The sequence below is a fragment of the Chlorocebus sabaeus genome, chromosome 2, assembly GCF_047675955.1.
Source record: "Chlorocebus sabaeus isolate Y175 chromosome 2, mChlSab1.0.hap1, whole genome shotgun sequence".
Classification (NCBI taxonomy): domain Eukaryota; kingdom Metazoa; phylum Chordata; class Mammalia; order Primates; family Cercopithecidae; genus Chlorocebus; species Chlorocebus sabaeus.
Genome location: NC_132905.1, coordinates 6756031 through 6781204, shown reverse-complemented (window position 1 = coordinate 6781204; position 25174 = coordinate 6756031). Strand labels below are relative to the sequence as shown.

Here is a 25174-nt window from a genome sequence, read left to right as displayed (position 1 = left end):
TTGAGAGAGTAGATGAGGCCACCAGCCAAGGAATGTGAGTGGTGTCTACGCTGGAAAAGCCAGGAAATAAGGGATTCTCTGTAGAACCACCAGAAGGGACTCAGCTCTGCCAACACCTTGATGTTAGCCCACTGAGACCCATTTCAGCCTTCCAACCTCTGGAACTAGAAGAGGAGAAATTTGTGTAGTGTTTGAAGCCACGAAACGTGTGGTAATTTGTCATAGTAAACTCAGGAAACCAATACACAGGGGTGCTGACCTGGGGTCCACAGACCCCACAGCGCCCAGGGATAGAATTCAGGGTCTGTGAGCCTGATGGAGAACAAAGATCTTTATCTTCATCAAGCAGAGCTCAACTGAAGTGAGGCCCACAGTGAGCACAGATGCAGCCGGCCTCTGCCTCTGTCAGCAGCACCTGCTGCTCTGAAGCCACAAGAAGCCACAGAGGGGCTGGACAAGGTGGCTCACGCCTGTAATCCCAGCACTTCGGGAGGCCGAGGTGGGCAGATCACCTGAGGTCAGGAGTTCGAGACTAGCCTGGCCAGTATGGCGAAACCCTGTCTCTACTAAAAACAAAAATTAGCAGGGCGTGGTGGCGCATGCCTGTAATTCCAGCTACTCGGAAGGCTGAGGCATAAGAATCACTTGAACCCAGGAGGTGGAGGTTGCAGTTAGCCAAGATCCCACCGCTGCACTCCAGCCTGGGCAACAGAGTGAGGCTCTGTCTCAAAAAAAAGAAGTCACAGAGGTGATGCACCCTCACATACACGGCTGTCACTGACGTCTTGACATAGCAGTTTTGCTCATCAGTCCTTCAAAACTACGGTCTCACCACTACTTGACCTTGTTGTTGAACACATTGATGAGGAAGACATTACTTGTCTACATTGCTACATCACACATTTGTTTTTTAAATATTTTCATAGCCATTTTTATTTGTTTGTTTTAATTAGAGATGGGGGTCTCTCTATGTCGTCCAGGCTGATACAGAACTCCTGGGCTCAACTGATCCCCTTGCCTCAGCCTCCTGAGTAGCTGGGACTTCAGGCACACGCCAAAACACACCCAGCCTGTATTTTAAGGTGATTGTTTTCCTTTGGTAATCTAAGCATTTTATTTTATTTGTTATTACTCTTTTTTATAAAGACAGGATCTTGCTCTGTTGTCCAGGCTGGAGTGCAGTGGTGTGATTATAGCTCCCTGTAGTCTCAGCCTCCTGAGCTCAAGTGATCCTCCAGCCTCCCAAGTAGCTGGAACCACAGGCATGTGCCTAGCTAAATTTTTAAGTTTCTTTGTAGAGTCAAGGTCTCCCTTTATTGCCCAGACTGGTCTCAAACTCCTAGCCTCAAGCAATCCTCCCACCTCCGCCTCCCAAAGTACTGGGATTACAAATGTGAGCTACCGCGCCTGGCTGGTAAGCATTTTATTTTTAAGTGTTTAATACTATTACCTTAGGTATCAGCTGACTGCCAAGGGTTCCATGGCCCACAAAGGGCCCCTGGAAAGGGAACACAGTTTTGTGAGACGGGGCTGGGAGCCAGGCTGGGCAGAGGTGACTTGGGTCCCTCAGGCCTCACTGGGGAGCGGGAGGGAGGACTGGCAACTGTGTGTGCTGGGTGAGAAAATAGAAATCGCAGGAGCTTGGAATGCAGAATTCCTGCTCAATGTGAGGATGAGCCCAGCACTTTCTGGGTGTTATCTTAGTTCATCTCACAAAAGCCCTAGGAAGAGATGACTACGATGATGCCCATTATATAGCTGAGGAAACTGGTGCTCAGAGAGGTCCTCTCCTGCCTCCCTCGGAAATGTGTGATGTGTGCAGGGCACAAATGCAGAACCGCCTGGCCCGGGCCTGCTCTCTGTTCCCGGCCGTGGCTCCAGCTGCCCTGCAGAGGAGGGACAGTGAGTTTACCCTGATGAGGGTGGGCAGAGAGGAGCGGGTGAGGCCGGCCACTGCGACCTGAAACAGCGCGGCCCCGTCCAGGCGGGGCTCTGGTTTGAGTCTTCAGGCCCCGCGCTCTTGGGCTTCCTCTTTTTGTTTGTCGTGTTGGTGTTTATATCAAGGCTCTTCGGGGACTCAGCTTTGGGCTGAGCTTGGTGCAGGTGGCCTGTACACCCCTACCCTGCAGGCCGGCTCCTTTGAAACTACGGGAGCCCTGGGTTGCCGTATTTGTATTCCACATGCAGAGCAGCGAGCCTGGGAATCTGTCCTCAGGGGACGCAAGGCAGGCAGTAGGGCTCAAGTGGGCAGCAGGGGTGGATGGAGCACACCCCGCAGGCCCAGCCAGACCACCACCCCGTATGCCTTCACTGCTGCCTCCCAACGCCCCCGTGCCGAAGGCTTGTTGTTGTCTCCTGTCGATGAAGGGGCTGAAGCTTTAGAGGGAGCTACACCAGCTCACATTCACAAACCCATGGGGCCAAGGTCAAACTCCAGGCTGGCCCCCAACCCACTGAGCCACAGGGACTGCGGGCAGTGGGGGAGAAGACCCATTTCCAGGCCATGCTGGCCCTGTCCGTGGCAGTCACCAAATGGCATCTCCATCATTTGGGAATGCTCTTGGTTGTCACCAAGGAAAACCCAACTAACAGTAGCTTAAGCACTTCAGGATTGATTTTTCATATTAACAAAGAGTCTGTTTGTTGGTGCTGGTTTAGCACAGGGGTTGTCTATCTTCCTGTGGATATTTTGGGCTAGATTAATCTTTGTTGTGGGGGGCTGTCCAGTGCATTATAGAACGTTTAGCAGCATCCGTGGCCTCCACTGCCGAGAAGCCAGTAGCGTTCTCCCCCAAGTCATGACTATCAAAAATGTCTGCAGACATTGCCAAATGTCCTCTGGATTTAGCGGTATGAGGAACAGTGTCTATGAGTCTCCTGGACTTTGCCTCGTGGTCACAATATGACTGCCACAGCTCCAGACATCCCACCCATGTTTAGGCCAGAAAGAACAATAAGGGTACCAACTGCCTCTGTATCTTTTAGCAGAAAAGTGGAAGTTTTCACAGAGGCCGCAACAGGCTTTCACTTAGGTCTCATTGGCCCCAACTGGGTGACATGACATGGCCACCCTCTGCTGCAAGGGAAGCTGGAAGAGCAATGATATATTTTTCCAGCCCTTTAGTGGTAATGGGTAAGGAAGAAGAGGGTAGGAGTGGCTGCCCACAGTGCCCGCCACTATCCTGGGACTTTTATACAAGGGCACCTGTCTTCACCACTCTTAAACATCAAGACTATGTCACTTTACTGGGGTTGAGCTGAAGGTTTTAAAAAGCAGTGAGATCTTGGACCTGGGAATGTCTTTTGCAATCTGACTTGTCTGGAAATTCCATATCTACATCTCAGGCCTGCCTCCCGTGGTTCGATAACCTCTTCACTCCTTCCCCTTGCTCATGCACTCACACTTTCCCAGCCTTTCCTGGGTTCCTGGGACAAGATTTCCCTCCGACTGAGAAGTTAGGGAAGCCTTGGCTAGCCAGGGATGGAAAGAAGATCCCAAGTCAGTGTCCCAGTGACAGCACTGCAGGGGTGACCGAGATCCGGTGACCAGTGCCAGGCCCTGTGCTCTGCCCATGGAATCACAGGATCCTCCCACTGACTATGTGGCAAGCGCTATAATTATCCCCATGTATAGAAGGTTTGTTAAGGATGATGGCCAGGGCCGCACGGCTAGTGAGGGTAGGGCTGGGAGCCTAGGCCCCCTGGCTCCAGCCCTGCTCCTTGTCCCTTCTCTGTCCAGCCTTGGGGCAGCCTGTTCATGGCCACACCATCCAGGACCACATCAGTGTGGGCTGTGGCTCTGACAGCTGTCTGATAAATGGCCTTTGCCATTTATCCCTTGGTCAAGGCTGCCAGCAGCACAGGCTCAGAGAGCCCGGGGCTGGTCAAGCCTTGAGCCTGCTCTGTCCTGAGCTTGCCCACCTATGGAAACAGGGGTTTGGACTAACTGCCCTTATTGATTCATGAATCAGGCGAGCAGGGCTAGAACTGCCAACACCCCCATTGCAGCTCAGGTGACAGGTGGGGTGAATGGAGTCATTTCCTCCCTGAAGTTCTAATCCTGACTTTCCCTTGCCCCACTTGGCTGTGTGGTCTTGGGCACTTCACTTAGCCTCTCTGAGGGTGCACCTGCCCCACTCTAAAGCAGGAAGACAAGGTCTTCTAAATGCTGTTGGGGAACAAAATGAGATCAGGGACCCAGCTTGCCGTGAACTGCCCTTGGTGGCATTAGAGAAGCCACGCTGAGCCTCTGTCCTTTCCTTTTTTTTTTTTTTTTTTTTTTTTAGACAGAGTGTTGCTCTGTTGCCAGGCTGGAGTGCAGTGGCGCCGTCTCAGCTTGCTGCAACCTCCACCTCCTGGGTTCAAGTGATTCTCCCGCCTCAGCCTCCTGAGTAGCTGGGACTACTGGCGCACACTACCACGCCCAGCTGTTTTTTATATTTTTAGTAGAGACGGGGTTTCCCCATGTTGGCCAGGATGGTCTCAGTCTCTTGACCTCATGATCCGCCCACCTCGGCCTCCCAAAGTGCTGAGATTACAGGCGTGAGCCACCGTGCCCAGCCCTCTCCCTCTTACAACTGGGCCAAGAGCACCTACGTATGACAAAGACGGTTTCCAGATTATCACTTAATGTATGTAAGACGCCCAGTCCAGGACTAGCCCAAAACAGCCATTCCAAGGCAACTGACCTCGATTGTTATTAGTGATTTGTAAAGAATTAACCACATGAATGGACCCAGCACTTAGAAAGTCCTCATTAAATGGCAGGAGCTGTATTTCTCACTTCTGAGCCTTTGCATTTTTGTTCCCTCCACTGCTCCCTCTGTGCAAATGGCTGTCTCTCTCATAGCTCCCAGAGGCCTTCCCTGTGATCACCAGACCTCTTGGCCTCCCCTGGGCCCCTCCTCTTGTGCTCTACTCAGCACTTGCCTAGGAAATTTTCCCTACATAGAACTCTAATACTAAACATTTTCATTCATGCATGGTCTCTTGTCCCCTCTTAAAATGTAAGCTCCAAAGGGATGTTTGTTTCCTACTTGTTGTGTCCCTGGGACCAAGAACATGGGCCTGGCATGTGACGGGCCATTCGTAAGTGTGTGTTTGGGGTCATTCATAAATGTGTGTTTGAGGCTGGGTGCGGTGGCTCAGCCTCTAATCCCAGCAATTTGGGAGGCCAAGGCAGGAGGATTGCCTAAGCGCAAGAGTTCGAGACCAGTCTCTGCACTAAATATAAAATTATCCTGGCATTGTAATACTCACCTGTAATCCCAGTTACTTGGGAGGCTGAGGCAGGAGGATGGCTTGGAGCCGGAGAGGTCGAGGCTGCAATGAGCTATGATCGCTACACTCCAGCCTGGGCAACAGGGCGAGACCTTGTCTCAAAAAAAAATTTTTTTTAAAGTGTGTGTTTGGGTGAATGACTGATTGTTAGGCAGAAGTTGGTGACCCGTGGCGACATGGGGCCGCCGGAGGGGCGGAGAGATTGGTGATCCAGAAACCTAAGGGGGCCGAGGGCGAAGGAGTGCGACCGGACCCGCAGCTGGGCAACCGCGTCTCCAGCCTCCACGGTCCTGTCCCGCCCCCTTCCGGGCAGGCAGAGGCCCCGAGGCTGCCCGCCGCCTGGGCCCGGCCCCCGCGGCAGCAGCCGAGCGGCCGCACCCCTACTTGGGGCTGTCTTGCCGGGAGGGGCGCGGGCGGGGCGGGCCCGGGCGGCGCTGGGACTTGTAGGCCGGGAGCCCGGGCGCCTCCGGGCTGAAGCGCGTGGCCGCGCCATCGACGGGGCTCCAGCCCGCCCAGGTAACGCGACGGCGGGGGACAGCCTCGGAAAAACTGACGGGGAAACTGAGGCCCGGTGAAGGGACCCAGCTGGCCTAAGAGCATGCAGCGGGGCAGTGGCCGCCTCCCCCGGCCTCTAGGGGGCAAGTGAAGGTCACACTTAAATGAAAGTTTTCAAAGACGCTTCGAAGGGCCTCTGGCTGGGCTGGAGCTTTCCCCACTCCACCTCCTTCCATCGTGGATACACTCAGCAGACATATCCCAGAGCCCTCTCCTTGCCAGGCCCTCCAGCTCGGGCGAAACATCCCAAGTCTGTTCTCGCGGCGCCCAAATAGCAGGGGAGGGGCTCCAGGCAGGCGAATACACAGGGCGGGGAGGGGGGAAGCTCCGCGAAGGAAAGAGAGGAAACCACGCGGGATAAAGGGCAAGGGGGGCCGCGAGCAGGGGCAGGAGCGTCAGGAACGAGGAATGAAGCGAGAAGGGAAGAAAGGAGGCCGAGGCTTCCGGAAGACTCGGGGTCCCATCCCCATTGAGCAGAGGGCTAGAGCGGGACCTGGGGGAGGGAGAGGTCAGAGGTCAAGGCTGCGCGTGGAGCGTGGGCCGTGGAGTGGGGGAGGGGACGGACAGACTCCTCCCCGCCGGCAGCCAGGGCAGAGGGTGATGGAGGAAACGCGGGGAACTCCTCGGTGCTGGAGGAAACGTGGGGAACTCCTCGCCGGCCTCGCGGTCCCCCACAGCCCACGGAGTGCCACTCCCAGTCCCCACAGACTCCACCTGCGTCGTCCTGTGCTGAGGGGAGGCCGAAGGGCTGGGGCGGGGAGTGACCCGGCTTAGAGCTGCTGTTCCCCAGCTGCACAGGTCCCAACCGCGGGTTCTAGAGATGAGGCGGGCTTGAGGTCCCCCAGTCCTGGCTTCAGAGGTGGAGAGTGTGACCCGCAGGTCCAGGATCCCGGGGCCTGTGCAGTCACACGGCCCTTCCCTTCGCTCAGAAAAGCCCGGGGCTGGGTTTCATGCTCAACCACTGCCAACTTGATATTCCTAGGTTTTGAATTAGGGGCCCCGCGTTTGCATTTTGCACTGGGCCCTGAAAATTCTGTGGCTGGCCCTGCCTGGTGTGAAGCTCACAGAGCCCCAGTATAGGCCGCCCTTCTATGGCTGGGGGCCGGGATGAGGGACCGGGGTCTGCTCTCAGCTTGCCCCCAAGGGTCCCTGACACCAGCCCAGAACGGGGTGGAGCTGGAAAGAGCCCACAACTGCTTCCTCTGCCCAACCGCTTCTATGGCTGCACCCTGGTGTAGCTCCCTCCGGGGTCGTATGCTGTATGTTTACTGGCGGAATTGTTTCTCAGTCCTAGACGCTCCGTGGGGCCAGGGAATATGATCTGTGCTCCGCTGCAGCCTCGCACCCAGTGACGCATGGGGGCCCTGGTAAATATCGGTCGGATGAACTAATCTTACACATAAAACAGAAATCATTTCACTTTTTTAATACGACACGTGGCTGTTCCCTAAGTCGCCGTGGGTTAAATACAGACTCAATAAACAAGATGCTAAAAACCGTTTATATTTAATTCACCAGACGGTGCGCTCCACGAGGTCAGGGGCCTGGCCCCCCTGGTTCAGGGCTGTGCTTAGTGCCTGCAACCAGGCGGGCCCGCGGGGGCAGCCTGGAGAGAAAGGCGCGCCCCCAGGCCCGGATCCGCCTTCAGCCCGCGTGCGCGCCCCTCCCCCCCATCTCCGCGCGCCCGGGCGCGGCTGGGCGGGGTTGGGACTACGCTTCCCGGCGGTCCCCGCGCGCCTGGGGCGGGGCGGGGCCGGCTGGGGGCGGGGCTGAGCTGGCCGGGGGCGGGGCCGGCTACAAAGCCCGGGGGCGGCGCCGGGGCGCAGAGTCCCCGCAGCGCCGGTCGGGAGCGCATCGCGGCGCAGCTCGGCGCGCACGGCGGTAGCGGCGCGCGAGTGGTCGGGCCTGGCGGCTGGACGGGCGCCCCTCGCTGCCCCGCGCGCTCCCCGCCGCCCCCCATGAGCACAGCCCCGCGAGGCCCGGGTCCGTAGGCGGCGGGGCGCCCCCCCCATGCTGCTGCAGCCCGCGCCGTGCGCCCCGAGCGCGGGCTTCCCGCGGCCCCCGGCCGCCCCCGGCGCCATGCACGGCTCGCAGAAGGACACCACGTTCACGAAGATCTTCGTGGGCGGCCTGCCGTACCACACCACCGACGCCTCGCTCAGGAAGTACTTCGAGGGCTTCGGCGACATCGAGGAGGCCGTGGTCATCACCGATCGCCAGACGGGCAAGTCCCGCGGCTACGGCTTCGTAAGTGGCCCCCGCGCCCGGGCCCGCACCCCGCCGCACACCTTATCGCGGCCCGGGCGCCGAGTCCACTCCGGGGCACACGCCCAGCCGGCCCGCGGCCGCCCCCGCCCCAGGCGCCTCCCGCCGGCGCCCGCACCTGCCGCCTCCCCCGGGCGCGCTCCTGCCGGTCCCGCCCCCACCACCCCGGGCCCGGGGCCCTGTCCCCACCCCCACCCCCACCCCCACCCCCACCCCTGGTTTAAAAGGGAGAGCCGCTGTGTTCAATTAGGACTCCTAAGTTGGTAGGGAGGTTTTGGAGCCAGAGGGTACTCCGGGTTTCCTGGAGCAGCGGCGGGTGAGGAGCAACGGCTCCACCCCGGGGTGTTAGGAGCCCTTTGGCCTCCCCCATATTTTCAACAGCCCCCTCAGCCACCCCAAATAAACATCAGCTTAAGTAAAAACGGTTTGAAGACACTTTCCTACTTCCCTTCCAAGTGCAACGTCGCAAACTCCTTCCCAGGGGGAAGTCTTGGCCCTCGCTGGTGGGCAGTCCAGGCAGCCCCCCCACCTCCCTTCGGGGTTCGTTTTTGCCCTGTCCCCGCAGGGGATTATTTTTGTCCTTGAAGGCCACATTTCCCAGGCCTTGAACTTTGAGGAGAGGAGCTGGAATCCAGGAGGCATCTTTGTGGGAGGGCCCCAGGTAGGGGTCAGAGGGGCTTTGGCTCAAGGACCCTAGGTTACAGGCACCCTCAGAGGAAGGGAAGAGAGGGGTGGCAGCATCCGGTGCCAGGGCGGAGCCCTCTGCCCCTTTTGCCCCTAGTTTCCCTCACGGCAGCCCCTGATGTGTCTGTGGCTCCTCCAGGTGACCATGGCAGACCGGGCGGCAGCTGAGAGGGCTTGCAAAGACCCGAACCCCATCATCGACGGCCGCAAGGCCAACGTGAACCTGGCATATCTGGGCGCCAAGCCTCGGAGCCTCCAGACGGGTGAGAGCTTGTGTTTTCCTGCTTGGCTCTTCTCGGTTTCTATATTGGGTGTCGGTATCTGTCGAGTGGAAAGAGGCCCTCCCTCCTCGCCCCAGCAGTGGCAGCCGGCTATCATGTGCCTGCAGAGCCGCCACAGGGCAGCTATCCCCCGCTGGAGCATCTAGACCCCTTCTCACAGCGTGTGGCCCACAGAAGGGGGCGGGGGGGGTGCAGGGAGGGTACTGCATCCCAGTTGCCAGCTGTCTTCGCAGGAGGGAGGAAGTGGCCAAGGGGCCTGGAGGTTGGGAGTGCCGAGACCAGTGGCTGCTGACACCTGCGTCACTGGCTGCCACACTTCAGAGGTGTGCTTTGGGGTTCATGAGGGGGAGGCCTGGGAGGGGAGAGGAAGCTGATGATCCCTTTTGACTAGAGGTGTGTGACTTGTGGGATTCTGCCACCATGTGTGCAGCCCCTGAGACATCGCTCCTGCAGCAAGGCCAAGTCCCTGATTGTTCTCTCGTTTTAGGCTTTGCCATTGGGGTGCAGCAGCTGCACCCCACCTTGATCCAGCGGACTTACGGGTGAGTGGATGTGGCTGGCTTGGGGTGGGCAGTCCTTGGAGATGAAGTGGAGAGGGCCTTGGGCTTCCTGGGTCTGGAAGGCTGATGAAATGACAGTTTTCAGACATGTGATTGCGTTTAAGCCAAGGGAGTGAAGAGAAGGCAGATTGCATTTCTCCATCCCTGGCAGAGGCCGCACCACCTAGGGGATCGTGAGCCTTGGAGCCTGCCTGCCTTGGTGCACACCCCAGCTCCCTTTGCTAGGTGTATGGCCTCAGTTTTGTCACCTGTAAAATGAGAGTGGGCGCAGCACATCTGAGTTCTCTGAATAGAGCGTTTAGGGTGGGTCTGGTGCAGGTCACGCCCTATTAAAGTGTTTGCTGATGACTCTTAGGGACTGGCAGGCTGGGCTCTTCCCCAGGCGCTCCTGTCACCTGCTCTAGTGCTGGGGCAGGTGGTGGCAGTAGGCCATTGCCTCCCAGGTCTGATGTTTGAACGCTGCTGCAGATACGATGTGTTCGGGGCGGAGGCCACCTGCCTGAGTGGCCTGGCCTGTGGGCTTCTAGTCTGACTCATTTAGAAGCAGCACGTCCCACTCTTCTCCATCCTAAAATGCCTCCCACTTCCCTGCCCTTTTTAAAACATCTGATAAGGCCTGGCAGCTGCTTGGGGAAGGACACGCACACTTAAGGGATACAAAGGGTCCTGCCTTGTGTCCTGCCTCCCCACCCCGGTGATGGATGGGAGCTGTCTGCCCTAGCACCGTGGCATATTGATGGGGTTGGAGTTGGGGGGGAAGGCAGCTCAGAGACCACCACCCCTTTTAGGGCATTGGCACTTCATGAGCTTTCTGAATCCGAATCCCTAATGCCATTTGATCATGTGTGTACACACACACGTGTGTGCACCGTGTAGATACCATGGAGAGACACACAGCTTGAGGAGTAACCTGCCTCACCGCGGCAGTGTGAACAAGGGGCCTGTGGAACCGGGCTGAGCCTGGCTCCCAGGCGAATGGGTCAGAGGCCCCAGCAGAAGTTGTGCCCACTTTTTGGGAGCGCTTGGGGTTACTCGGGGGCTCCCTGCCAGCTTCCGTGTGTACTGGTGGATGTGTGCAAGTATGGCAATGGGAGGAGCTGCTGGTTGAGGGGTGCTGGAGGGTGGCGGGGCCCTCCTAGCCTGTGTGAGTGGCCGGGCAGCTCAGCTTCCTGCCGGGGTGCCTCTGTCCTCCTGGGAAGGGAGTATGTAGGGTGGTGGGAGCAGGCCGCCCTGTCCGTCTCATCCTGGAATCTGTTTTGTAGATGTCTAGAATCGTCTCAGGGGGTGTTTGGGGACACTCCAGCCTTCATGCCTTCACCAAGATTCTTCCTCTGGGGTTCAGTCCACAAGAAGAGGGTGTTCCTTGTTTTTCAGAACCTTGGCTCCGTTCCCCAGGCCCACAGCAGGCGCCTGGGGGCCTGGGCTGGGCAGGAGCCGCTGCCCAGAGGCGAGGGTATGCGCCTCCAGTGCCTGCAGCTCTTTTCTGCTTACAGTGGGATGAGGCCTTCCCACCTGCATCTGGGCTCTCTCTGATCCACGCAGCTGCCTGTGGGACTCCATAACCATCAGTGCTCGGCCTCTGGGGCTTGCAGATGTGGGTTCGAATCCTGACTTTGCCGCTTACCAGCTGGGTCTGTCTTGGCAGTGGCATCCTCCTTATCCAGAAAACAGGAACATTAACTGCTTAAAACAGTGGACTGAAACTATTCTTACTTTATAGGTGGGGAAACTGAGGCAGAGAAAGGCTAACCACATGTCCGGGCCCCGGGAGGGGGTGAGGTAATAGACGTCTGGGAGGAGATTAGAACACAGGTGGTGGGTGCCTGAACATATGCTTTCTTGGTGGGGTAGAGTGGGAAGGGCCCCGACCCGACCTTTCCCTTGCTGTCCTGGAGTCCTGTGAACACCACCCATCCAGAAGCAGTTGGGATCGGTCACAGAGTTTGCCACTGTGTGCACCCGACTTCAGGCGACGGTGTTTTGTAACTAAATCTGCTGGCTGGCCGTTAATACCTGTGACGGTGAAGAGGCCGCAGACTCTATTCGTTGGTGCCAAAGGGTGGAGACCCAAACAGGGACGGTGTCAGAGGGACCATCCGCTCTTGGTTTCCTGGGAGATCTGAACTCAAGCCTCTGAGAATTGCACCGCCTGCTGCCCCTGCCTCTAGGCCTTACTGAGGTGGGTGGGGGGAGGCTCCCGGGTGCAGCTCCTGGGTGCAGCGGGGCGGGCTGCCTGGGTCAGCTGTCTGCCCCCAGCCCCCGCCCACTGGAGAGCTGGAGAGCTGGGCCGTCAGCGTCCCTTTTGTCTTTGTGAACAATCAGGCCCCGGGAGCACAGCCGGGCCTGACTCAGCGGCCAGTTTTGTCGGCCTTGGGCTGGCAGCGAGGCCCGCCCTGCTGTTGGCTGAGGGCATGGAGGGAGGTGGGAGCCAGGAGCCCGGGCAACTGAGGGTTGTCCACCAGTTAACCCCTTCCATGCCTAGCTGAACTCTTCCTCGACTTTCTGACCCCGACCTTTCATACCTTGCCCTGGACAACTCTGAAGATCCCACAGCTCTGCTTTTAGGCAACACCCTGTGGAATCTTCGCCTGGCTGGGTCTTAAATGTTAGTTTAGGATGATTTACCAAAGAACTTTACACTTTATGCTATTTGCCGGGATTTCCTTGTGTCTTTCTTTTTTTTAAGTTGAACAGGCTCTGTGAGACCTAACTCACCTGTGCATTTCTGACTAACTGTATGTGGCGGGGCCAACGTCCGCAGTTTGGAGGAGCCTTCCTCTGCGGTGGCAAGTGCAGGAGCCGGTGGCCCTGGCCCGCCAAGGGTGTCTGCCAGCTGAGCGTGTCCGTCACCTGCTGGAGGGAGGGGAGCTGCAGCCGTCTGGAGAGGGTCTGTGCCCAGGCAGAGCTTAGTCTGGCCTGGAAGGTGCCCTGGTGTCAGGGGGTGTCTGTCCATTCCTGGGCTGAGGGCACTGGGAGTAGAGGTTTATCCTGGGCCTGACTGCGCCCAGAGCCTCTCCTTGGGTTATTTTTGAAGGACCAGCTGCTTCCCTGGGTGCAGCTCTCCCTGCCTGTTAAGGGGGCCTGACTGTGGCCTTGACTCCCGTTCACTGAGTGCCTCGCTATGTACATTCTAGAATGTTGGAAGGGGGTGGAACATCCCTGGCCTCCACCCCTAGAAGCTAGTAGCATTGCCTCCCCCAAGTCATGACTACCGAAATGTCTCCAGACATTGCCAGTGTCCCCTGGGTTTAGTGGTATGAGGACGAGTATCTGTGAGTCTCTTGGACCTTGCTTCATGGTCACAAGATGACTGTCACAGCTCCAGACAACGCAGCCACGTTCAGGGCAGAAAGGACAATAAGGGATAGTACGAACTGCCTCTGTCTCTTCTAGCAGAAAAATGGAAGCTTTCACAGAGGCCTCAACAGGCTTCCACTTAAGCCTCACTGGCCACAACTGGGTGACAGGACATGGCCACCACAGGGGCTCTGATATGAGAAGACAGGCTCCTGGGACTCCGGGGTGTCAGGTAGAGGCTGTATCCAGGAGCAAGGGCCCCGGGGTCTGCCTGGGCTTGAGGCCAGGCCCAGCCCGTCTCTGCAGGCTCCTGCCCATCTGTGAGTGAGAACATTAACACTGCCTTCTCTACAGGGCCAACTTGACTGTGTAGAGGGCCTGGCCATGGGAAGTCACAGTTTGTCAGTGACGCATCTCTTGCCGGCCCTGCTCCAGGGTCTGTTGCTTGACTGACTGTGCAAAACCGAGGCTCAGAGCAACTGAGAGACTTGTTGGGTTCATACATCCCGGGATGGTGGGGCCTGAGCTGGGGGTTGCGAGAGTCTTGTCCCTCCCCCAAGGACTCAGCATCTCCCTCTGGCTAGATGGCAGCTCTTGAATGAATCAGAGCACAAGGCCCCAAGACTGATGATGGCCGTGAGACCCTCTCCCAGGCATGTGCCTGCCCCACTGCGTGTATAGTTTCAGGGACCTCTACATCCTTCGTGTGAAGGTCTCCGGTGCCCATGTTGGCTGGGTAGTAGATGGCTGCCCTTGCCATCACGGGGCCTTGGTGTGTGCATGCCACGGGGCCTGGACAGAGCACCTGGGTCCCCAGGGTAAGAGGAGGGACTGGGGAGGCAGTGATGGGAAGATGTCTGTCTCCTTGAGAGCATGGGATGCGCAAGCTGGGGAGAGCGTCAGCAGCCACTCCCAGCATCAGTCATCCATCAGGTGTTTATTGAGTGCCTGCTGTATGCCAGGCCTGGTGCCAGGGATCATTTGAATAAGAAAGACACAGTCCCCGATCTCAGGGTGCTCACATTCTGTTTGTGTACTCATGGGCCCGCGTGGCGATGCGTGCAGTTAAACAGGAAGCTGGCGGAATGAGTGCCTGTGTGGGGACCTCACAGTCCCACGTCTCGAGTACAGTGGTGGGGAGATGTGTCTGTGTGTGTGATAAAGCTTCACAGTTCGTGTGTAACTACACGTGACGTATAAGGCTAGTGCGTGCAGAAGATGATACAGTGTGCCGAAGGCCTGCAGTCCGGGTCATAGCACTGTGCCTGGGTTAGTGTCCTGGTTTTGCTAATGTCCTTAGTTACTCTGATGTGCCCTTGGGGGATGGAGGAGGCAGGGTACACAGGACCTCTCTGTACTGTTTTTGCAACTTCTTGGGAGTTTTTTATTATTTTAAAATACAAAGTGAAACAAAGCCAGATGAGCTGTTTGCAGGTGATGGCGTGTGTGTGAGTGTACGCATGCGCACGTGTGCGAGCGCGCTGGGGAAGGCCCCACGGAGGATGGGGGAAATGGGCCCTATAGGCGTCTGGGGAAGAGTAAGCAGGCCAGGCCCAGGGTGACAGGCGAGCCGCAGGTCGCTGTGGCGGGCACAGGGTGAGCACCGCAGGGCAGAGGCAGAAGCTGAGGTCAGAGCCAGGCGGCATGGGGGCTGGGAGGAAGTGACTCCCCCACACACCGTGGCGTCACGTTTTCACCCTGAGGGTGTCTCGTGGTGGCCCCGCTGCCCGCCCCCCCCCAAGGCTTCCTGTTTGGCAGCTCATCTGGAGCCAGGCGTGGGCTGTGCTGTGGCCCTTCTGGGCAGGCGCCCGTGCCGCACCTGTTGTTTGTCCTGTCTGCTGAAACAGAAAGCAGCCTTTGGGTGGCGGGGGCTCCTCTCCGAGCATGAGTTCTCACCCTGGCTCCCTGCTGGGCCTGGGGAGCCTCTTCTGGAAGCCTTGGGCCAAGGGAGGCAGCTTTGTCTCAGGGCAGAGGCCTGATCACAGACCGAGGTGAAGGCCCAAGCTCCAGCTTTCCTCGTTTCGCCTCAGTTTCACCTTGTGTCCAGGGTGGACAGGCTGAGAACTCCGCAGTGTGCTGGGCACATCAGGACCTTCCCGCTGACCTTGTTTGGGTGGAGTAGGGAGTTGGGCACTGGGTCAGCTCGTCTGACAGATCTTTGCTTGCTTTGTACCTGGCTGGGGACACGTGCCATGGGGGTGAGGGGAGACCTGGTCCCACACCTAACAGTGTTTCCTGCAGCGAGGTTCTGAGAGGAGGAGAGAGACAAAGGAGGTCAGCATGCCTCAGAAGACGACAGGAGCTGGGGAGAGGAAGGGAGCAGCCGGGGAGGCTCAGGGCCCAGCAGGGTGGCCTCAGCTCCTAGAGGACTTTGATGACCCAGGGAGGCACTGCTACCTTACTCCAGGTGACTCCCGGGCCACGCAGGCTCGGAGTGGAGGAGGGGTGGGTCAGTCTGCATTTTTGTTTTCAGAGTGTTTTTGTTTCTGGCTGCTGGGGTGAGCCTGGACTGCCGAGGGTTAGGGTGGTGGTTGGAGGCCCTTGGAGGATGCCCAGTAATCCAGGCATGAGACAAGGGTGCTGCCTGCCCCAGCGGCCCTGGTGAGATATAGTGAGATTCTGGGTACATGTTTTGAAGAACCTGGGACAGAGGAGTCCAAGAAGATTCTGGAGCTTTGGGCCTATGAAATGGGTGATGGGCTTGGCCCTGACTGGGGTGGAGGCTGCTGTGCAGTACAGTTTTGGGGAGGTCAGGAGTTGGAGTTTGGGCAGGTTCAGCTGGAGATGCTGTTCCAGGCCTGGCATTGTCCCACAGAGAGGACGCTTGACCTGTGTCCTGTGACTGGCTGCCCCACAGAACCTGAATGTCCCCAGCTCCCGGCCCTCCCCCTAACAAGTCACTGGGGATTCCCGGGAGGCAGAGCTGTGGCCTGGCTTCCTGCCTGCCGGGCGCCTCGGGGACCTTCCCACACCCAGCCAGGCGGGAGTCAGAGCCCTAAGAGCTGCGGTCTCTCTCTGCCGCGGTGGGGCCAGGCCCCTGGAGAGCAGGGAAAGTGAAATGGGCTCATTTGCCTTTTTCGTTTTTATTTTCAGAGGCGACTTTATGTTCAGAAAATGAGTCCTCGTGGGCCATGGTCAGTTATTTTCACTGAGAGCTCTGCTCTGAGTGTGGGCAGCGTGTGTCCCAGGCACCATCTGTGCTTCCCTCGCCCGGCCCGCCGGCATGGGGTTCTCAGACTGCAGGGGCCCAAGCCCTCTGTCTTGGGGGCAGCGTTGGACTCTGCAGCATCCTTAGTTTACAGATGGGGAAATAGAGGCCGGAGGGACTGAGTGATGGTCCATGCGACTTGGACAGACATGGCCAGGATCTGGACTTGGGGCTCTTCCTGCCCTTGGACCCCTGAGTCTCCGTGGACTGAGTCAGCTGGGGTGCTCTTGGCTGTGTGCTGACCCTGGCTGTGCTGGGGTGCAGATGCTGCCTGGGCCACATGTGAATGGGAAGGGAGGCAGGCACTTCAGATTTCCAGTGTGGACCAGGCTCTGGGTCCCCCTGTCCTCTCCTGGGCTGTGGCAGAGCCAGCTCCTTGTGCATGCCCAGCCCTCCCGGGATGGCCTGGCCTTTCCAGCCCTAATGGTGGCCGGTTTCAGTGACTCCGTGATCTGGGAGTTTGGTGTTGCCCAGGCTCCGGCACTAGAGGGAAGCAGAGAACCCCTAAGTCGTCCTTCCGCAAACACCCCGACCCCAGCTAGGTGCCTGTGCCCAGTGTCCAGCGTCACAGAGGGGCTTGGGTGGCATGTGGGAGGCGTGTCCCACCCATTCCCCTGGTTTCTTCCTTGACTCTGCCTGGACTTTGCACAAGTGGTGGGATTAATTCTCTGGGAAACAGATTCGCCTCTGATTGGTGCAAGGCCCTTTTCCGGGATCTTGGTGGGAGGATAGAAGTTTTCTGCAGAGGATGAGGAGGCACAGAAACCCGGTTGTTCTGAGGCCAGAACTTGTAAGGAAACTGGAAGGGAAGGAGGCTCCTGCCCTCTCCTGTGAGGGAACAGCTGGGCCGTGGCTCTGCATCCCTGGGGAACGGATGGGACTCCAGCGGTGGCCGTACAGCGGGCCGATTCCAAAGTGGCTTCTAGAGGAGGGAGCAAGTGTCCTGTCCTGAAGAGGCCGGCGGGCCCTGGCCAGACAGGAGCAGCCCTGATGGGCATTGGGTCCCCCGACCTTTGGGCTCCTACCTGATTGCACCTGGCCTCTGGTCTGTTTTGCTCACCAAGGGTTCTTGTCTGCTGCCCCCTGACCTGGGGCTGAACGTCCTAGGAAAGGAAGGGCCTCTGTTCCTCTCAGCATTCCTCAGGCCCAAGGAGGCATCGATGCTGCTGAGGCCTCTGGGGTGCACAGAGCATTAGATCCTCACAGTAGCCCCCTGGGGTGTGTGGTTCCCTAGAGGCAGTGATGAGGTCACCCGGGGTCGCCAGGCACCTGGCTGGGGAGCAGAGGCTGGTGGGCTGTGCCTGTCTAGCTGTGACTTGCTGGGTGGAGCCGTGCCTGCCTGTCCCTCCAGCCTACCCAGCCCTGGCTGCTCAAGGCTGAACTGCTTTCTGTGCCTTCTTGGGGCAGGGACTCTTGGCCTGGGAAGCAGTGGCCATTCCAAGGCGGGGGGCCCTTTTGCCTCCCAGCTGTCTGCAAAGCTGGGGCCTGCCTCAGACAGTCAGCACTGGGCACCTGCTGTGCTGGGGCACTTGGGATGCAGCGGCCGAGACCCTGCTTTTGTGGGGAAGACATTGTGCAAGGTAGATGACAAGGGGGCTTCTGATCATAAGAAACAGAGCCGCGGCTCAGGGTGGGCCCCTGAGGGGTGAACTTTGAGCTGTGGGAAGAAGCAAGTGCATAGGTACGAAGGTCCTGTGGTGGGAAGGAGTCGAATCTGGGAACAGAAGGAGCCCAGGGCAGTGGGAGTGCAGGTGGAGATAAGTTTGAAGAGGTAGGTTGAGGCCTGATAACGCAGGAAGCCACGAGGGAGCAGTTTGGGTTTTTTTACAATGGGAGACAGCTGGAGGGTTCTGCTCCTGGAGGTGATGGGGTCTTAATGTTTTTGTTTGTTTTTTTTTTTTTGAGACGGAGTCTCACTCTGGCGCCAGGTTGGAGTGCAGTGTCTCGATCTCGGCTCACTGCAACCTCCACCTCCCTGGTTCAAGCGATTCTCCTGCCTCAGCCTCCTGAGTACCTGGGATTACAGGCACGCACCACCACGCCCAGCTAATTTTTGCATTATTAGAGACGGGGTTTCACCATGTTGGTCTCGATCTCCTGACCTCATGATCCGCCCGCCTCGGCCTCCCAAAATGCTGGGATTCCAGGCATGGGTCTTGATGTTTTTAAGACAGCTCTGGCCTCCGCTGGGTGAAGGATTCAGGGATGGGAGGCGGGCCACCACCACCACCAAGGCAGGGCCGTGCCATTGCACCCACCTGGAGAGTTGGTGATGAAGGAGAGGGAGGATTGGGGAATTGAAGGATGGAAGCAGGGAGCTCCCTGTTGGATGGTGTGGGCACGGGCTGCAGTTGGGGGGAGTGGGCAGGGCAGTGCCTGGGTGGCCGTGTGGGCTCTTCACTGAGGTGGAGAGGGCAGGAGAGTCCCACCAGGGCCAGGCAGACGTGTGCCCTGGCAGGCGAGCCGGGGCAGGGCACACGGTGTTGACTGGAGCTTGGTGGATAGGGTGGCGTGCGGCTACCATGCCGTACCCTTGTGTGCAGAGGCTGTGGCACGTGACCTTTCTGAGTCTGGAGTATGGGTGGGTGGGGGTGCTGAGGACCCTGCCTGGCGCACGCACCCGCTCCCCATTGCCAGGGAGTGGAGTCTTGGGCCTGCGGCCGGACGCAGGCCTTGGGTGGAGCTGCCCTTGGACAATGTGGGGCCAGTGGTTTGGCTGCAGTTTTCTTTCTCACCTGACCACTCAGTGGGTTCGCCCAAGCGTGCATGGCTGCGTGTGCCCCTCTGTATCTCTTAGTTCCCACCTGCCTCCTTTGCGGCCCACCCCCGCCTGGGCACTTGTGGTCAGAACAGCAGTGAGGATTCCTTGTCTTTGCCCTTCCCCGTGTGGTTTCTGATGTTCCACAGTCGGGCGTCTCAGCCTCGGCACTGCAGACCTTTAGGGTGGCATCGTTCTTTGTGGTGGGGGCACCCTGGGCGTTGTATGAAGCATTCAACACCCCTGGCCTCGACCCCTCATGTCAGCAGCACTCCCACCCCCACCGCATATGCCTAGTTCTCAGTTGTGACAACTAGGACTGTCGTTAGGCATTTTCCAGCATCGCCTGGGGACACAGTTGTCCTGGTTGGGAATCACTGCTCTAGTGATGCCTCTAGGGCCTTACAGTGAGCTCTCGAGGCCATCCTCTGTAGGACCCAACTTACAGATGAGGAAACTGCACCTTGGAAGTTTTGAAACCTGTTTGGTAACTCAGACAAGTGCAGGGCCAAGGTGCAGCCCTAGGAGGGAGAGAAGCAGCTGGAGCCCAGCTCCTGCCTGGCGGGGCTTCGTGGCTCCTTCTACCTTAACGTCGGCCAGTGTTCTCACTCCGCCTTGGGGCCCTGAGGTGTGGCCCCTGCTGTGCCTTCCTTTTATTTTGAGCCGAATCTGGGGCCACAATCAGTCCTTGTATACACAGCTACCAGCAGCAGACCCCACTGTGCCACTCCCTTGCTCTGTGATGGGGCAAGTCGCTTGGGGCCTCTCTAAGCCTCGGATTTCCTCTCTGGGAAATGGGCTAACACTAGCATCTTTTCTGTGGCTTTTTTTTTTTTGAGACGGAGTTTTGCTCTTTCGCCCAGGCTGGAGTGCAGTGCAGTGGCGTGATCTCGACTCACCACAACCTCTGCCTTCTGGTTTCAAGCGATTCTCCTGCCTCAGCCTCCCGAGTAACTGGGATTACAGGCTCCCACCACAACGCCTGGCTAATTTTCGTATTTTTAGTAGAAACGGGTTTTCACCATGTTGGCCAGGCTGGTCTTGAACTCCTGACCTCATGATCTGCCCTCCCTGGCCTCCCAAAGTGCTGGGATTACAGGCGTGAGCCACTGCGCCCGGCCTTCTGTGGCTTTGAAAATGCTTCGTAAGTTATCCCAGGCCCCTTATGTACAGAAAGATGAGTAGATACTGACATGCGGTGTCTGCAAGGATCAGGAAACAGGAGAGCCCCCATTCCTCCCAGCCTAAACATTGCTCCCCCACGCTTGTGTTTGAGTCGCCCCGAGTAGGGCAGCTCCTTGGTGGCCCACGCAAGGCTCTGGCGCCGATGATGTGGGGCATCAGAAACCCGATGGAAATGACGGCAGCCCTAGAAGTGAGTGTGGCGGAACCTGGCTGCCCCACAGCCCCAGGCACTTGTGTTCTGTGTCCCTGGTCTGGGCAGCGGTTCTTGAAGGCAGCTGTGGATCAGGACCCTGGGCCTGTTCGTGCAGATTTCTGGGCCCCGTCTGCCTTTGCAGTCCACATGGGATCCACATTTGGGGGAGGTGTCTGAGGCAGGGGCATGACTGCCCATGTTTGGAGAAGTTGTGGGTTCAAAGCTTCCATAGCCTCCAACTAAGGAATGTTTTTGAGGTTCTGAGAGCTGGGTGGGGGGGCACTGGTGATACCAGGGACAGTCTGCTGGGCACAGTCCCAAGACAGTCCTTGCTGTGTCTCCGCTCGCCCCCTTCCCGAAGGAGGCCTGTGAGACCCTACTGGGGCCCTCTACTTCTGCTGGCCAGAGCGCCTCATCTTTCTCAGTGGGGTCTGTGCCGCCCACCGGGCCTTTGTTCTGTCAGCGCCACGTGCCCAGTGCCTCCCACAGGCCTGGCCCTGGCAGGGAGCTGGGGTCCAGACAGAACCATCTCTCTGACAGAGCGTGCCGTCCAGTGGGGCATCAGGCAGCATAGGGAGGTGGGGGACTGGCCTCCACGTGGGCTCGTGGGGCCTCGCCAGAACAAGGGCTCCCGGCAGAGGCATTGGCAGGTCCCAGGCCCAGGTGGGGAGGAGGCGAGGGATCGAGGCGCTGCGGGGTGTGGGCTGGCACCAGGGTGGAGCTGGATGTGCGGTGGAAGCCAGGGGTCAGCCGGCCTGGCCACACCCATGGTGGGGGTGCCGCTGGAGGGCTGTGCACAGAGGCTACCAGCTGCCCTCGTCCACTCTTCAGATGCTCATACTGGCGCCTGCCTCTGCCCTTGTGCCTCAGGGCTGTTCTCCTGTGGCCAGCTCTGCCTCATCATTAGGTCTCTGCAGGCATCCCCTCCTTCAAGAAGCCGCCCTGTCCTCTCCCCCATCGCTGTCCACACATCACAGCCCTCTGCTGTCTTGACTTCCCCAGACGCCGCCCCCCACCGACTTACAGACTCTGGTTTATGCGTTGGTGCATTTTAGTGCCTCTCCCATCCTAGAGGCTAAGCCTCTCGAGGGCAGGGGCTGTGTGGTCTGCTCCTCTCTGCATCCTGGCAGATATGTGAGAAGGGCGTTACAGCTCGAGAGCCAGAATTCGAACCCAGGCCTGGCTCCGTGCAAGGCTCTTGTTCCCATGGAGGATGCAGGGTGGACAGTAGACCTTCTAAGCTGGGGAGAGGGAGAGGAGGCGTCGCTGGTGGGTTCCTGGCAGGAGCTGCCTGGGCCTCTGGACAGATGCTGTGGAGGGTTGGCCGTGTGGGCTGCAGGTGTGGTTACAGCAGCCATTAGGGTGCAGCAGCCATTAGGGTGGCTCAACCTGGGAAGGAAAACAGCAGTAGAGAGGGTGACACGGTGTAGAAACTTCCCACACACTTCCCAGATGGGGTGGGGGGAGCAAGAGGCCCTGGGTGCCCCCTCAGGCACAGGCCAGGTGTGCCCTCAGTTGTTTGCTGCCAGGTCTGTGGGAGGAGCAGGGACCTGCACCCCTGTCATCCAGGTTTTCCTGGTTCCCACTGTTCCTGTAGGGCTGCAGGATCCACTGAGCACACCTGCCTTTGTGCTGGAAGCCAGGGCTCCTCTCTGACCCTCAGGGTCCCTGGCTCTGGGGAGGGAGCACGCAGGGCTCCTCTCTGACCCTCAGGGTCCCTGGCTCTTGGGAGGGAGCACGCAGGGCTCCTCTCTGACCCTCAGGGTCCCTGGCTCTGGGGAGCGAGCACGTGTTTTCAGTGGCCCACATGTTGCCAAAACGTGCTCCAGAAAGCTGCCCAGTTTCTGTCCCTGCCGAATGCAGGAGAATGCAGGGAAGGATGTTGTACTTTTCCTCCGGAGCTGCTTCCCTTGAGTAGGGGCTCTGCCTACGGGTGCAGGAGGAAGCTGAGCTTCCAAGTTGCCCCCCAGGCGGGCCTGGCCTGTGTAACACGCAGGCGTGCAAGGCAGAGGAGATCCTGATGCCCAGGGTGCAGTGCTGTGCCCTGGCAAGACCACTCGGTGCCTCAGGCTCTGCAGCAGCTTCTGATGCTGCGGAGGTGGCCGTTCTATTGCCACCTGGGAAACTGAGGCTGAGCGGCTTGCGCCAGGCCACCAGTAGCTGGTTGGCAGAGCAGGCACATGCCGGGAGAGCTGCCTCCCTGAGCCACGTTTCCCCCTTGCTGAGAGCTGGGCATGGTGTTGCATGGCTTGCCCACAGCAGGCAGGAAGTGGTGGCCTCGACGCGTTTCCACAGTGGCCTACTCAGGTAGGGTTAAGAGCACAGCTCTGAGGCCGGCTGACTCCTGGCCCCTCCACCTCATCAGCTGTGGGACCTGGGGCAAGTCACCTGGCCCCGTGTGTGAAATGGGCCTCATGATGGGAAGACTGAGCCGACAGGTTGATGCACACAGTCACAGTACGGGTCTCCCCCAGCGTGGGTGCTGGCGAGTCTGGCAGCTGCTGGCGCCGTCATCTCAGTGGTCGCTGCCATTGCACTCCTTTGCGCCAGCATTCACGCAGTCACTGTCACATCCTCATGGAGCTGCTGCAGGCCAGAGTCCGTGCTGGCAGGGACAGAAAGAAACTCTGTGAGGAGCAGGTGTTGGCTGGGGGAGAGGGCATGTCCCTGAGCCGAGTGTGCAGTGTCACTTGGTGGGTGTTGGGTGTCAGGGAGATGAACAGGGCTGGACTCCCAGACGTGCAACGTGGGCCTGCTCTTTATCTCGTACTGTGCTGTCGTGGCTTCAAATTCTCAGTCATTTGAAAACAACAATCCAAGATTGTTATTTTTGCAGCAGCCCCAGGGATGTGGGGTGTAGGGCTGGGATGCGGGGGTGCAGTCTGGGAAGGGCCTTGCTGAAAAGGAGACGTGGAGGGGAGGAGGGAGCCTGGTGGGTAGCGCGAACAGCCAGTGCAAAGGCCTCGAGGCGGCCGCCTCCGGCCTGGTGCTGTTTCTGTGCCCATCTAACTGATGAGGAAAGTCGGGGCTCAGGGGGCGGGGGGCGGCACACATCATGTACCCCGCTGTTCTCTGAGCTGTTCCCCGACTCTGTTCTGGCCCTGACCCGCTCTGCTTGGCCCCACAGGCTGACCCCGCACTACATCTACCCGCCAGCCATCGTGCAGCCCAGCGTGGTGATCCCGGCCGCCCCTGTCCCGTCACTATCCTCGCCCTACATTGAGTACACGCCGGCCAGCCCGGCCTACGCCCAGTACCCACCGGCCACCTATGACCAGTACCCATATGCTGCCTCGCCTGCCACGGCTGCCAGCTTCGTGGGCTACAGCTACCCGGCCGCCGTGCCCCAGGCCCTCTCAGCCGCAGCCCCCACCACCTTCGTGCAGTACCAGGCGCCGCAGCTGCAGCCCGACAGGATGCAGTGAGGGGTGCTCCTGCCCCGAGGACTGTGGCATTGTCACCTTCACAGCAGACAGAGCTGCCAGGCCATGATGGGCCGGCGACAGCCCGGCTGAGCTTCAGTGAGGTGCCACCAGCACCCAGGCCTCCGAAGACCTCTCGGGCACTCCGCCTGCACCCGGGGACAGCGGGGAGACGGCTTCTCTTTAAATCTAGGTCCCATTGTGTCTTGAGGGAGGACTTTAAGGTGACCGAGAGCTATTTAAAGACGCAATCCCAGGTTCCTTGCACACCATGGCAGCCTCTCCTTGCACCTTCTCCTGCCTCTCCACACTCCAGGTGCCCTCAGGTTTGTGTCTCCCCCGCCGCATCGTGGTGGGTGTCACAGACCCTCTGCAGCCCCTGGCTGCCCTGGACAGTGCAGAGATGCCTGACTCCAGGGGAACCTGAGAGCAAGAAGTTAGTGGACTGTGTATTGTAACTTGATCCTCACGAGCTGTGAGCACAGTCGAGGTGTGAGGACACGGCCTCCTGTTGGAGTCGCATTTTCTCCATCAGGGCACGCAGGTGGCTTCCTCAAGCCCAAAGGAGCTCCCAGGCACACGGGGGCCGCCGGTAACAGGGGCAGCCGGCCAAAGGCCCCTTTCCAGTCACAGCACTGAAGTTGCAACTTTTTTCTTGTAATTGTTTTGCTACTAAGATAATTTCAGAAGTTCAGTCTATTTTTTCAGCGGATACTGCCGCCACCAAGAATCCAAAACCTATTTTTGACTTGGAGAGACTTGCTTTTGTTGGTTCCGCCCATGGAGACGACGACAGTGTTTCTGTATAATAAAGTGTCTGCCGGCTCACGGGCCAGGATCCTCTCGGTGGGATGGGCCCCATAGACAGGAGGCCCTGCAGGCCCGTGCGGGCCACTGTCTGCTGCCACCTGCCAGGGTGGCAGAGTGAGTTGTCTCAGGACCCCATCACTGCGACATTGACGCTCCTCTCCCTTCCCTCCCTCCCCAACTCCCCAACCACTGTGGAAGGGGAGAAGGGAGTGACCCACAGCATCCAGGCCACTCAGGGTCTAGACCACGGTGGTGCCAGCCTGGGGGGGCAGGGGCCTTCAGCTCTGCCCGCTGGAGCAGTTGAGTGCAGGAGGGTGCGCCTCTTCCCTCTACCCCCGCACCACCTGCTGTGTGCCAGCCCGAGACGGTTCCTGCCTGTCTTGGGGATTGGTGGAGGGAGGAAGCAGTTCTGCCCGTTGTGGCAGGGCTGCTATGGGGCATCCAGGGCTGTGGGGGTCTGGAGGAGGGGACATGAGGTGAGAGGTATCCTGGCCGAGGGCGGGGGGCAGCGGGGGTCTCCCTCCGGACCTACCTCAGGGAGCTGAGCGTGCAGGCGCTCCAGGGCAGGCCTGGGACAGAGTCAAGGCCCAGAGAATAAAGGTAGCTAATCTCATAATAATATTTTTATTAGAATGTTCTGATGATAAAAATAAAACTTGTTTTCTTTAAAGAAAAA

General features: G+C 58.8%; 1 protein-coding gene and 1 long non-coding RNA gene across 5 annotated transcripts in view; one reads left to right on the top strand and one right to left on the bottom strand.

Moving 5' to 3' along the window:
- Positions 1-9330, bottom strand: part of LOC119618544 (uncharacterized) — a 13777-nt gene extending 4447 nt beyond the window's left edge. The window contains exons 1-2 of the long non-coding RNA XR_005234891.2: positions 8545-9330; positions 8429-8430 (exon numbers count right to left, since the gene is read on the bottom strand). This is a non-coding gene — a long non-coding RNA (uncharacterized lncRNA). The remainder of the gene's footprint in view (positions 1-8428; positions 8431-8544) is intronic.
- Positions 7657-25174, top strand: RBM38 (RNA binding motif protein 38). Of its 4 annotated transcripts, XM_008013312.3 has the most exons (5): positions 7661-8082; positions 8666-8761; positions 8924-9047; positions 9553-9607; positions 23394-25174. In XM_008013312.3, exons 1-5 carry the CDS (start codon positions 7846-7848, stop codon positions 23689-23691), a joined length of 810 nt encoding a protein of 269 aa, XP_008011503.1. In that variant the 5' UTR covers positions 7661-7845; the 3' UTR covers positions 23692-25174. The 4 variants fall into 4 exon arrangements, with proteins under 4 accessions (XP_008011477.1, XP_008011494.1, XP_008011503.1 ...); XM_008013286.3 differs by lacking the exon at positions 8666-8761 and having other exon boundaries at positions 7657-8082; XM_008013294.3 differs by lacking the exons at positions 8666-8761; positions 23394-25174 and adding an exon at positions 11119-12277.